General features: G+C 38.9%; 1 protein-coding gene across 4 annotated transcripts in view; it reads right to left on the bottom strand.

The window, feature by feature from the left end:
• The window catches only part of DSP (desmoplakin), a 128,730-nt gene that overhangs the window by 33,229 nt on the left and 81,402 nt on the right, over nt 1-14,099 (bottom strand). For 3 of the 4 annotated variants that reach the window (XM_089516693.1, XM_089516697.1, XM_089516695.1), the window contains 3 exons: nt 5,527-5,629; nt 3,943-4,091; nt 2,638-2,806 (listed from right to left, as the gene is read on the bottom strand). In XM_089516693.1, the coding sequence (XP_089372819.1) occupies nt 2,638-2,806; nt 3,943-4,091; nt 5,527-5,629 (421 nt within the window). Of the gene's footprint in view, nt 1-1,265; nt 1,325-2,637; nt 2,807-3,942; nt 4,092-5,526; nt 5,630-14,099 lie in introns of those variants that run through there. The other variant, XM_089516696.1, reaches the window with a different exon arrangement.

The following is a 14,099-nucleotide window of genomic DNA, read 5'->3' as shown; positions in this document are numbered from 1 at the left end:
TATCATGCATCAGCTTGAGATGCCTGGTGATCAGAATAGCATTTCATGCTTTTATACTTTTAAATACTATTTGCTATTTGTTCGATACTTGGCACATTTTATAAACACAGAGCCCACTTATGGTATCGAGTGTTGTTATTTTTATTTTATTTTATTTTTTAAATTCCTATGTTATGGTCAAAAGACTGTGGGTGATGGTTACATTCTTCACCGGGGCCATTTTGTAAATTCAAGAGCTGAGCCAGACTTGAGAACAATGTTCTCGCCAACAGACTATTGAGACTATAAACTTTAAAACACACACACACCAAACACGAGCCTTTAAAAAAAAAGCCTTTATGACTCAGCTCAGCAATAATGCTACAACAAACAACACCCTGAGCCACACCTGTACTTAAGCAAAGCTGGAACAGCTCCAGCAAAAGAAACCATTTTAGCTTCCATAGGCTGTCGGCCATCTAAGAGTTACACAGAAATTACTCTTCCCTCCTGCATAATAGAGCATTTTATCCCGCATAATGGAGCATTTTATCAATGTGTGTAAAATCAAATCTGGCTGAATCGCAGCTCCCTGTCCACCAGGAAAATGCTATCCAGGTGTGTAGCCCATGATTCTCTTATCTGAAAGCCAGACCGGAAGGTGAAACAAAAACACTGACAAGAAAGCACAAACTACCAGTGGAATTTCCCATTTGTCATATCATGAGGGAAAACATTAGCTCAGAGCTCTGTAACTTCAGCTTTGCAGGGAAAATACCAAGTCAGAGAACTTCAACACATGAGATAAGATAAGGCAGCTGGGAAACGGGCCTGTTTGTAACTGGTTTACCACATACCAGATTGAAAAGCCTCTTCATTTCTCCTATTGGTACTACACAGAATATCATGACAGTGTGGCTTATCTGTTGTCCACTGCACACACACCCTCAAAAAAATCTGTGAGGGAGCAGGAACTTTTACAAACTCTTAACGTGTCACACTCTTCTGCTGACCTTTTTTTTTTTTTTTACTCATAGGCTCACCACACCTAACTGGAAGTTCACACACAATGAGTCTCACTCCCAGATAAATGCATAAAGTTTGCAGCCTGCATTTTCCCCCCTGTCTTCAGTGTCAATTTTTTAAAGGTTTCATTAAAAAGGAAGATTGCTAGAGGAACCAATCAGCTCCATAACTTATTTCCTGCCTCACTGACAAGTACATGGTCATAAAGCTAGGAGGCAAATGACACATTTTGTTCATTTTGTTCATTTTGCCTTACTTACTGCAATCCAGGAGTCTTGCAGAGAATTAAAAAAATCACATTTTACAAGAAAATGCTACAAAGCAGAAAACACTCCAGTAATTCTTCATTGTGTCCTTTGCAGTGTGCAAATTGGTACACCAAACTAGAAATGACTCTGAACATGTCACACACAAAAACATATGCCTCCCACACACACATCAAAAAAGCAAGATATGCATGTGCATAAGAAAGGCCAATTTTCATCAGGCTCACAGAACACACAAAGGGAAGGTGTAATTTTCCCCTTTAAGGTCTTCATGAAAATCAACATTTGCTTATTCCTACACTTGCTATAAGCCTCAATTGGCAGCAGTCTCCAATGGCTAACTATGGTATTGGGACAATTTTTCTCAGGGTCTCAGTCTATGGAAATGAGAAAAAGTAAACATCCCTGTCCCTCACACAATCGTCTCGCAGAAAATCTGGAAACCCCATAGTTATATGGTTGTTGTTGGAGGTAAGTGACACATTTTTCATCAAATCTAGTTTGGCCCAGACATACAATCAAGTGGAAGGTATTATTATATGACAGTGGTTTTTATGCAACCTATTTTCCCCCAGAACACCTTTAATTAATATCTGCCATTCTTCCTGCATAGGACCTAAGGTGGCATTGAAACCATGGAAGAAATAAAGCTAAGAGCTCCCTGTAAAAATGGGTTGCATAATCCCAGTCTTTTCAGTAAATTCATTTTGACTGGGATAGTGCCATCCTAAACAAAAACAAAACAAAGGGGGAGGAGGATCACCATGAAGAGATTCCTAATATAGTAGATGGTAGAAGGCATAAAAACACCAATGCGTAACTAATAAATATATATGTTGGAATAACACCAGCAATTTTTTAATATCTACTTAAAAGCAAAATATGCAAAACTACCAGTAGAAATCACCAATGTAAACTAACACATAATATGTTAAAGAGGAACTAAAATAGAATCATATCTAATTAGATTTTTTGCCACCACTTTCCTGACAGTCCTGCTTTTTTGGTGTGCCTAGCAGAAATAAAGTAATAGTAACAATTTAAGCTCTGTTGTGCTTAGATGATTACTCTAAGCTTGCAATAAGTGCATTCTGAAGGTTTTAAAGCAACATAGGACCAGAGGAATATGCTACTGCGTTGATCCTATATTTTACTCATATCTTTGCTTCCGCTTACTCTGGTCGGTACATTTTTTGAGGCTGGAGAACTAACTGCCTAATGTGACACTAAATCCAATGGAGGTGGGAGATGAATGAATGTTGTCCACCTTTTACCCAAAACATTGAAAAATTAAGTATATAGATAAAAAGATATAACATCACTCTGGTGTCTAGACAATTCATTACTGACTTTCACACAGGTTTACCTTCTGCTGCCTCATCCAGTTCAGACATTCAGTGGTAGCACGCCTGGTGTATTCATCCCATCCTGATCCACTCTGGGAGGTATAGCCTCCTTTGGAGCTTGCTCTACGGACACGAGGTACACTGATGGCTTTGTAGAGGGCACGCATCTGCTCTTGAAGCTGAAGTAATCTACAAGGAAATGTAGTAATAAAACATAAGAAAATCAAGGAACAATAAGCCAAAATACATAAACAGAAGTAACAAAAACAAGCTTTCAGGCTATGAATCAGCTTGAGCTTTAGAGAGCAAGAAACTCAGAACAAAAAAATAGAAACTGAAGCACCTGAATATTATCCCATATTCTAATGGCCACGGTTAAATACAGGAGCAATGCAGTAAGAAACCAGGTGCCTGATTATCCAGTGACATTGTACAATAAGTTGCCAACAAGACTGAACACATGGCTGAATAAGTAAATAAATACAGTGAACATGTACTAAACCATACCCTGCCTTAGGCAGTAGTGATAATAATAATAAACTGTTTATTTATAGCCCGCTTTTCCTTAATAGATCAAAGCGGGTTACACAGAAGTACAGCGATGTACGATTTTACAAACAGTATCATATAAAAACCCAAACAATACAATAATACAATTAAAAACAAGATAGAAACTTACAGATTAAAATCACAACGATAGCTAGCCTAAAGTGCAGGTGCAACGGTACAGCGGAGAGAACGCAGGTATTACATTGTCTGGGGGAAAGCCTGTTGGAAGAGGAAGGTTTTTAACCTCTTCCTAAATAAGTCAAGGGAGTCAAGTGATGATGGAAAAAAATAAGTCAAGTGATAATGGAAAAAAATAATTAAACTGTGATTGCAGGTTGAAATGCTAAGGATGCATCCTAAGGCATTTATCAGAAATGTAACATTTGTGGAGAATCTTCACTATTTTCTCTCAATTATGTATTGATGGTGCCATAATGAGATGAGAAGGACTTGGTCTTCCTTAGCTTGAAAGACTAGTAACAGATACAATGAATACTTATGATAAAATTTGTTTGTGGGTATTGTTTTTAGATTTAATATGAGGCCTAGGCTAAGCCTAGACCAGTCAAAAGCAAAAGAGTGACTTTCCATAAGTTACTGGACTCAGATTTGACTATGCTGTCTTGGGGTGATGGGATTTGCAGTCCAACATTTAGTGGGCCAGACTTTGCCCAGCCCCGGCCTAGTCCAAACTAGGATGAAGATTATCTAAATACTCCACATACAATACTACAGCTCTTCAGAAGGAAGCCAGGATACAAACAAAATGCCAATACCTTTTCTGGTATAGGTCACATGGTTGTCCCATTTGTCTCATCTCTCGGATCAAGCCATCAAGGATGTCCATATGTTCATTGGCCTGAGCAAAGCAATCCTCCAGCTCCCGGTTCCTGCTGATCTGGATACCTTCTCCATATTTCAGTTCCTAGGATGAAGGGAATAAAGCAAACACAGCCACATTTAGTGCAAAGCATCTTTCCACTCCCTCCAAAAATTCATGTGATGGCTTTTGGCAAAAAGGTTGACATTTGAACATAAACTTCTAGGTTTCCACATTACCCAAGATGCACAACACAGTGCACATATGGATCTGAAACAGTGATCCCCGAACTATGACCCTCCAGATATTCTGGACTTCGGCTCCCAGAATTCCTGATTGTTGGCCAAGCTGGCTGGGGCTTCTGGGAGCTGAAGTGAAAAACATTTGGAGCACCAACATTTGGGAATCACTAGACTAAGATATGTTCTACATCCCATTTTTTTAAAAATATTGCAATTTTTTTTCTATCAGTATTACACTGAAGCCATGAGCCAACTATTTGAGATGTGGATGCATTTAGATTCAACAGCATCTTATTCACTGTTGTTGGTGTGATGATTACCATGGTACCCTAAGTGTACCAGGTGCAGAAACAGATGTGTGAGGTGTGCTCTAAGGACGAAGCTATTTGAGTTCTATATCCAGGAGTAATCCTATGTAAACCATATTAAAATGAATGGCAATTACAAAAGAGCTGTCAAAATCCTAGGGGATTATTGCCTTTTCTCTTACTACTTCACTGAAACCCAGTTAATATTCCAAGTACCTCAGTGCCTCACAATTTCTATTTAACTGAAGGCTATCAATAGCTTCTAGTCATGATAGCAATATATCATAATGGTTATACACCATGACTAGGAGGGAATAAATACACATATAATCATACTCAAAACATGCTGAAATTGGAAACATTTGAATTTTCGTGTGTTTTGGCCTACAATTCCCCTAAAACCCATCCAACATAGGTGGTAAGGGATTATGAGTGTTATAGTACAAAAAGAATCAGGAGGACAAAACATTCTCCATCCTGATATAAGCACATTAAAATACAAAGCTACCTGATACCAGATGAGACTATCCACTTATTGTCTGTTATGTCTTCTAGTGGTTTTTCATAATCTCTAGTAGAAATCTTCCCTATCATTATATAACTGATGATTTTTATCATTTATCTCCTTGGAAATTCTAAGGAGATGCCAAGGGCTGAACCTGGGAGTTAATGCATGCCAAACTCTCCTAGTCAACAACAGTAGGCCCTTGGTATCTGCTGGGGGTTTGGTTCCAGGGCCCTTCGTGAATGATTGGTCAAGTACTATTACATACAGTGGCATAGTAAAATAGCAAAATCAAGGTTTGCTTTTTGGAATTTATATATTTTTGGAATATTTTCAAGACATGGATAGTTGAATCCAACTTCAGTCCCTCCTGAACTTCTTTTTAAACAAACTATTCCACAACCTCTTTCTGGATCCTTTTTTGCTCAATGAAAGCATCTCCTGTGTTAGCATGTGTTTAGGCTCAGCAAAGTAATAACACTTACAGGTTGTACTATGAGTTCAGCACGCATGAGGCAATCTGAGCAGTTTTGCAAAAGTTCTTGAATGGTGTTCTGACGCCTGGACATTGTGCCAGTTCCATTTTGACTGACAAGGAGAAAAAGAGAGAGACAGAGAGAGCCATCAAACAGCTATAATTACTCTTGCACTGTGAGTACATTTTCTAAAGGGCAGCAGCACACCTTATTCAAATTCAAGTGTTGCAACCTGTGGGGTGGTTTCAGAGGAATACACCCAATATACCTGCCCCTCCTTTTTGGTCTCACAGGCGAGTTACAATGCTGAGTCTGCAGTCTCTTTTGTAAAAAATCCACTGTGGGAACATGACGAGTGTCAATAATACCAGCCCATGAAGGTAGTTTCAACAGTGGATCAAGCAGAAGGATGAATGGTATATGAAAGTGAAAAGTTCTTAGATTTAAACAAATCTGAGCAGTTTTGCAAAAGTTCTTGAATGGTATTTTGATGCCTGGGCGTTGTGCCAGTTTCATTTTGACTGACAGGGAGAAAAAAAGAAAGAGAGAGCCATCAGACATATTAATTGGAGAGTATAAAATGCGCTGTCCATGCTCTGTTGCTACACCTCACTCTGGAACGTCCTTCCTGAGTACCTACACAGCTGTCTTCCTTCAAAATCCTCCTCAAAACCCATAATTTCTGCGAAGCCACTGCCTGAACCATCTCTCATTTCAAGTGCAGCCCATAGACATCACTGGCTTCCTTTACACTTATTCCTTGTTACCCTTGGCAATTATTTCTCTATTTTTATTACCTCTTCCACCTTCAGCAGCCAAGACTTGTTATTCCATTAAGTAAAGAATCACCATTATATCTGAGAATGTATTCCATGTCAGTAGCGTCAATATGGCAGTGCGGGGGATGCGGAACACATCAGGTGACAACCTAATGGGGGATGACACCACTTCTCCCCAAACATCTGCCTTTGGGGTTTGCCTGCGTCCCATTAAAAATACTGAAGGATTGTACCACTTTTCTAATTTTTTATTGTATTGTTCTTTTAATATTGTGAGCCACTCTGGGTCCCAGATCTGGGGGACGAGCAGCATACAAATAAATATAAAAATGATAAAGATGGTGTGAGTGGGGTGAGGCTTAGTGGGAGGAGAAAGGAGAGGCCTCAGATTTTAATTTTCAATTTCTTTAATTTCTTTAAAACATCACATTTTACCAAATTTTCACTTCAACCACATGAAACTGTGTATAGGTAAATGTATTTAGGTTGTGCAATTTAAAGGTATAATTTTAATTTTGCTAGTTGTTTATGTCACAACTTTTACTGTTACATTCAGTAGTAAACAGGAATTACAATTTATGTGGAACATGAGTGCAAAAAAACCATAGCTAAGGATTCTGTATGATGTGGGATAAGAGGAGGTCAGTAGGGGGATGACAATAGTGGGAGGGTGTTTATGTCACAACTATTGCCATTGCATTCAGTGATATACAAGGAATTACTATTTATAAATAACATTAATATAAAAAATACACAACAAGAGATTCTTTATGGGTCAATGGGGAGGTAACACCATGAGTTATCACACTGGGTGACACCAACTCTAGTGACGCTGCAGTTCCAGGTCACAACAATCTAAGCCTTTTACCTTTATATAGTATAGTGGACAGCTTGTAGATTATTATTATCTACTTGCACAAATCTACATAGTTTGCAGTAGAATTCCTGATTCTCGGGGGCTTTACAAGGGCAACAAAAAGGGCCTCTCCATTCTAAATTATGCTGTTACAACAGAAGAGAAGTGGGGGAGAAGTGAACCAGGCATGCATTTTTATCTGAAAGGACTGCAAGCTCAAATCTAACACTGAAAACAAGTCCTTGGCCAGAATCATGAGTTCAGAGGTACAGTGTGCCTGCGCCATGCGCAGACGCTTTTTATGCGGCTCCCAGCTTACATGGAAGCCGCTTCGGGAAGGAAATAGTGGTGGTGCGCCCACAGCGCATGCACACCACTCTGCCACATGCACGAGCCCCATTATTTCCTATGGGGCTTGAGCATAAGCGGATTTTCCCTTAAGTGGGGGGATCTGGAACGGATCCTCCACATAAGGAGAGGGCCCACTGTACATGCTGTTTAAAAAAAATCTGCTCAAAGCCTGGAAAAGGTATTTTTGGACTACAGTTTAGCATACTGTGGCTCTGCTGGCTGAGGGATTCTGGGAGAGATAGTCCACAAATGAACTTTTCCTAGCTCTTATTCTGCCATGTTTGAGCCAGTCTGCTGCATTTTATTGTAAAGTGGGTGGAACACGAAGTTCAAGAAGAAAAAATCAAGCAGATCAGAGTAAGAACTGTATATCTGGACTGTAACTCCCACCAGTTTGTCATGGTTTACTTGGGGAAATGAGAAGGCAAGTAGTTGATTAGGAGTCCAAAGGTCAAGAGCCAGGGCATTAGTCACGAACCTGAGGAACCAAAACCAACAGGGAGGTATGCAGAAGAATAGTGTGGATCCAGAAACAAGGCTTAGATTCTGAGCTAGCTTGGAGTGCACCCATACTGCAGAAATAATGCAGTCTGATACTTTAAGTGCTGTAGCTGCATTCTATGGAATCCTGGGATTTGTAGTTTACAAAGTCTTGAGCCAGCACAACCAATGGTAAGGAATGCTAGGAGCTACAGTTCACCAATATCTGGAGGGCATAAAGTCTTCCACCTATCAAAGAAAATTAGTCTATTTTTTCTAAGCTATCCTACAAAACCAGGTAATATTCCACACTTATTATGCTGGTATGGCAAATTTTTGTAATAAGGGAAGAGGAAAGATAATCCACTTTTTTATTTATACAGGTACCAAAGTTATACCAACCCCAATATTACTGTTTAAACTGATTGTGTAAATTGTCACCATAAATATTTGCTTGAATGGGATATCTAGAGATAGTATGGGTATCTGGATTCCAAAAGTCCATAATAAGAACCCAGTTAAATAGGGATAACCCCATCATAAGGAACGTGTGCATAAGAATCTTTCCTCCCATTTAAGATTACTCCCATTAAACCCTAATAATTAGGAAATCAAAACATTATCTGTTCAGAAATTAATGATTTGATGGACACTCCAAAGGGCTTAAGAGCAATGTACTGGGTATGAAATAATTAATGGACAGGATTACACCACTTAAATTAAAATGACATGGCACTAATCTAACTTTTTCTTAGTTTTGTACACTCTACAGCACATGAGTATGCAAGCACATTTTCAACCATAGAAGGCACAATTCCAAAAACTGCCTTTAAGACTTATTATTATTATTATTATTATTATTAACTTTTATTTATAAAGTGCTGTAAATTTACACAGCGCTGTACATACGATCTTTTTAATTGAACGGTCTTATCTGTCTCTGGCTTTTAATGTGAGGCTCACATTAGCCTAACTCACCAGACATTTGTTCATATATCCAAGACACAAATGCCTGGTTTGCAATAACATTTATTTCTTACCTAGATTTAAGAAGCAAAGGTGCTAACAATGTGAAGTTGAAGGCTTTCATGGCCGGCATCCATAGTTTTTTGTGGGTTTTTTGGACCATGTGGCCATGTTCTAGCAGAGTTTCTTCCTGACGTTTCGCCAGCATCTGTGGCTGACATCTTCAGAGAATGCATCTTCTCTGAAGATGCCAGCCACAGATGCTGGCGAAACGTCAGGAAGAAACTTTGCTAGAACATGGCCACATAGCCCGAAAAACCCACAAAAAACTAAAGGTGCTAACAGATGCAACAACAAATGATTCCATGGTGATACATCCCAGGGGTATCATTAATGTTTTACGAAATTTTGTGTTGCTGGCCAGAATATACTTTCAAGTATGCAAGAACAATAACACCCCAAAATATGCCCTTGGAACCAGGCTTCTACTGACAATGGCTCTGTTAACTGAATATTGTTGTTGCTGCGTCCCGTCAAGTTGTTTCCTACTTATGGAGAGCCTAAGGCAAACCTATCACAGGGTTTTCTTGGCAAGTTTCTAATATATGTAGACATATACCCAATTGCTAGTCCCAACTAGAATAGACACATTGTATCAACTGTTGGAACAGTAAAGCATCTATGTCAGTACTATTGCTCCAAAATTACTACCCCAATTGGAAACAGAGCTGAGTTGGGGTCATGGCAGCACACAGAGAGATCATTTTGGTTAACTTTTTCCCACTCTGAACTATGTTTTCTGTTATGCTATAAATACTTTAATGCCTGTGTGGTATGCTACTTCACCAGCACTTGGTCATGCTGGGATTCAGCCAGTGTTGCAAGACTGCACTGGCTGGGAAAGGGCGAGGCTCTGCAGCATACTAGGAACCACACCTCACTGGTGGGATCAGAGCTCCCAAACAAGCTCAGGCATTTCCCAAAGGGAAGCACCTATCATTCACACAGATGCCTTTGCAAAATAATTTCCATGAAAGTAACTAACTTCCAAACTTAAATCTAGCTTGCTGTGCACCAGATTTATTGAATTTTTATCTGAGTAAATAAAAAGTTCCAATTCTAGTTTGTGTAGTTAAATTGACTAAAGCGTGCGGGGGGAGCTGGGGACAGTATACTTTCATGAAAGACTATTATGCCTTTCATAAGACAATTTACTGTATTGACCATGTACCTTTTAAAACGGAATTGTGATTTGTTTTTAACTTTCGTAAATTAGCTAAACTTTATTTTAAATTTTGTAAGCTGCTCTGGACCCCATGATGGGGAGAAAACTAGAGTATACATTGAATAAAAATAAATAAATACAGTAAAGATGGGCTCAGACAAGTCTGAACCTAACTTTTCTATGATTGTTTTAATTGACTTAATAAGTGACAACTGGAACATGGAGATCTGAAGATCAAACACAACATTTCCACATTGGTTCAAACTTTTACAAGCATATGAAGGGTTGGATCCAGATGTGGTTATAATCAGAAGAGACCCACTGGACCAATGAAACTTGACTTCAGTGGTCCAGTTCAAGATGTACATCCATATCTCTGATGTGTTAGAAGGATGAGCACTTCAATCAAGCATAAGAGTAGGAAAGTAAGAGACGTAGTAACAACACCACTTATGAGAGAACAGCCTTTTCAACAATGGTGTTGTGGAATGCCCTCACAAAGGAGGCTCACTGAGAACCCACTTTAATGTTATTTTGTTCTAGACAAAGATCTTTCTCTCTCTCTCTCTCTCACTCACTCACTCACTCACTCACACACACACATATCCCAGATATTTTAAAATTTGCTGTAACTTGTAAATCCATTTAACATCTTATACTTTATTACCTCCACTTTAGTTTAGGTTTTAATTTGCACTTTGTTTTAAAGATGCATAATACTGTATTTGTCTTTGGCTTGATTGATATATTCAGACAGATGCCCTCAGAACCTGTATCAGAGGCTACCTACAAACAGGGGGAGAAAATAATACTAATTTGGCTATCATGAAACTATAACTAAGCTATTCTAAATCATGAGACATTTCCAACTACTGATATCCAAGGGTTTTCCTGCCTCCATTTATTTGGTTTCTACATTCTACTATTACCATACATTCCAAACACATATTTTTTTTCATTCAGACAATTCTCTCATTGAGCTAAAAACACTGAGTGATCTTATTGAGTGTGTGTGCATGAACAAATCAGCTTGGAATTTCAAATTATTTTGCATCATGTTTAATTATTACTTGATTTTTGAAGTATTTTGATTCTGTGTGATTAATATTTCAGTTGGTTAAATCCTTATTGATAGAAGTTTAGTACTTGTCATATCAGAGGTTACTCTTGTTTTCAATGGATTTCCATCACAAGGTAAGTTTCCGATTTACCACACAATTTAACAAGACTTCAAATATAATCAGGTACCACATATAACTGACATGGCAATACCATCACTTCATGCAAGAATCAGGCAGAAAAGGAGTGGTGTGTCAAGTCATGCTAATTTATATTGATAATATTGGTTGCATTTAGACATAAAAATAAATTGTGGTTTATCATTACAAAAATTGGCCTCAGGTTTGCACACTTACTACTTTCCTCCCCTCCTTATAGCACATACATTTCTATACCGCTTACCAGTTTACAAAAAGTAAGCCAATTGCCCCCAACAAGCTGGTTTTAGCGACCTACAGAAGATTGCCAGGCTGAGTGGACCTGGAGCCCCTGGTGATATTGAACTCACACAACCTTGTGATTTGTGAGTGAGTGGCTGCAGCACAGGCATTTAACCACTGAGCAATCAGAGCTCAAAGGCCTCTCCTTCAACATGGTCACAAAAAGATGAGAAACTTTTGTTTCTTTTTATCTAATTAAACACTGGTTAATCCTAATTATGGTTTACTGGCGGGGAAACAATTTCAAAACCTGGACAATGCAGCTGGCTTGTTTAAACAACACAGTTAACATTAGGAATGTGGAGGTAACACTAAACTGTGGTTATTAAAAACAGAAGTGAAAGTTTTCACAACCACATTGAAGGATGAAACACTAGACAAAATAGCCTGCAGATCACTTTGATTCTTTCCTACAACACCAAATCAAAGTTTATCATTCTGTCTCAATAAGAGACATTGATTAAGATTCTGCAAGTTTCCCTCACTTCTAGCCCAGATATATCCTACTCATGCAAAGGAAAATGTCTCATATGCTTTATTTATTATCTATCAATAGGACTGGCAACCACACTGATAGTTCATATTGCTTTGACTTCAAAAGTGCACAACTAAGGAAAACATGGCAGTTGTATGATCTCATGCCTTCAGGGATCCTGCGGATGCCTTTACCAACTTGATTAGAGTCTTCCTCACACTTTAGATGAAAGCCATGAAATGGACAAGAGAGGCAGTGGAAAAGTGGACCCACTAAGGACTTCAGTAGGAGATGTTAGCAGCCATCTACATCTCTAATGTAATTGGAAATACTGCTAATATCCATTTTGCACCTTCATGCCACCACAAGCTCTACAGCAGTGGTTCCCAACCTGTGGGTGGGACCCCTTTGGGGGTCGAATGACCCTTTCATGGGGGTCACCTAAGACCACTGGAAAACACCTATTTAATTACAGTTATGAAGTAGCAACGAAAATAATTTCATGGGTTTGGGTCACCACAACATGAGGAACTGTATTAAAGGGTCACGGCATTAGGAAGGTTGGGAACCACTGCTCTACATCTATGTTAATAGCGGTGATTCCTAAATGGGTGGTTGAGAACCTTCAGGTGATCACAGAAAGTTACATTGATCTTAGTGATTTTGGAGGTGAACAGTGAAAGTAGAGCCAGAAGCACTGGTCAGCAGATTCTGGTCCAGCATTCCAATAAGGGCCAGAAGAGAGCTAAGAGAGATTTCAATATATTATGTACACAGTACACTCTTTCCTATATTGCTATTAGCAACGAGGCAAGACTGTCCTGCACTTTGAAAAAAAATGAAATATGATCTTTATTTCCTGCCCTCTATCTTTGCATTGAACTTGCAGTCAATGCTTAGAATAGCCAATGTTTACTTTTGTTTGTAAATCAACAACTTTTATAGATTTTCAGTGACAGGCATGTGTATACTTTTTCATGTCCCATTTTGATGGTTCTTCTTCCAGCACCCTGATGGTGGCAAAGAAAGAGTGTCTCAATAGGAACAGCACAGTTGCTCCACTCCCTTTTATAATTATTGTACCTGCTCCACCCTTGGGATGGGCGTGGTACACATGGCATCTATCTCAAATATACAAAGCCCAAGTGAACTGCAATCTCAATCAGGTCTACACACGTTAGGCTGACTACACAAGCCATGCAGCTCTCATAGAGGTAACATAACAACTCTTCACGGAGCAGCTAGACTGCATCACTGGTCATGGCACAAATGGGAAAATGTTCCTCTCTGCTTTAGTCTTTCACACGAAGCACAAGACAGCTCTAATTATTATTTTTTAGATTGTAAAATTTTAATGGCAGTATATATAAGCCCTACCCAGTTGCACACCTTGCTTTGGATATGGGTGAGGTGGACAGACAACTCTACACCACCCAAGGAGAATCCTGGAGGCAGTGTTGCTCAAATAGAAAGAAAAACCCTGACTCTGTCTCAAGAAAGGTACAAGTGGAGTTTGAAGAGTATCTTCAGCCAAGAGATTGTATGTATGTACATACAACTGTGTGAATTAGTGTGATGTATGTGTGTGTCGGAGAGAGACAGAAAACATAATCTTCATAAAATCTTTGCTGCTCAGATCTAAATAATTAAGCAATTCTCCAACATGAGAATAAAGAATCATGCTTTCTATTTTCACCACCTAACAAACCTGCCTCAACAAGAAAATTGTGACAATGAAAGGCATACATGATAAAGGAGACTAAACACAAAGAGAAAACACCATGTACCATGATTTCAATGCTGAAGGAAACTGTACAGTCACTGACGTATCCTTCAAACGGAAATATGAGGTAATCCCATGCAACAATACTTTCTGATGTTAATGATACACTGTAAATCTTCCAGAAATAAACAGCCTAATGGACACTTTGGAGAGGAAAATGGGGAGGTG

This window comes from Sceloporus occidentalis, unplaced genomic scaffold, assembly GCF_023333645.1.
Source record: "Sceloporus occidentalis isolate IW3139 unplaced genomic scaffold, rSceOcc1.0.p SCAF_3, whole genome shotgun sequence".
Taxonomy (NCBI): Eukaryota; Metazoa; Chordata; class Lepidosauria; order Squamata; family Phrynosomatidae; genus Sceloporus; species Sceloporus occidentalis.
Note: the sequence above shows the minus strand (reverse complement) of the source record. Positions and strands in the feature narration are given on the sequence as shown.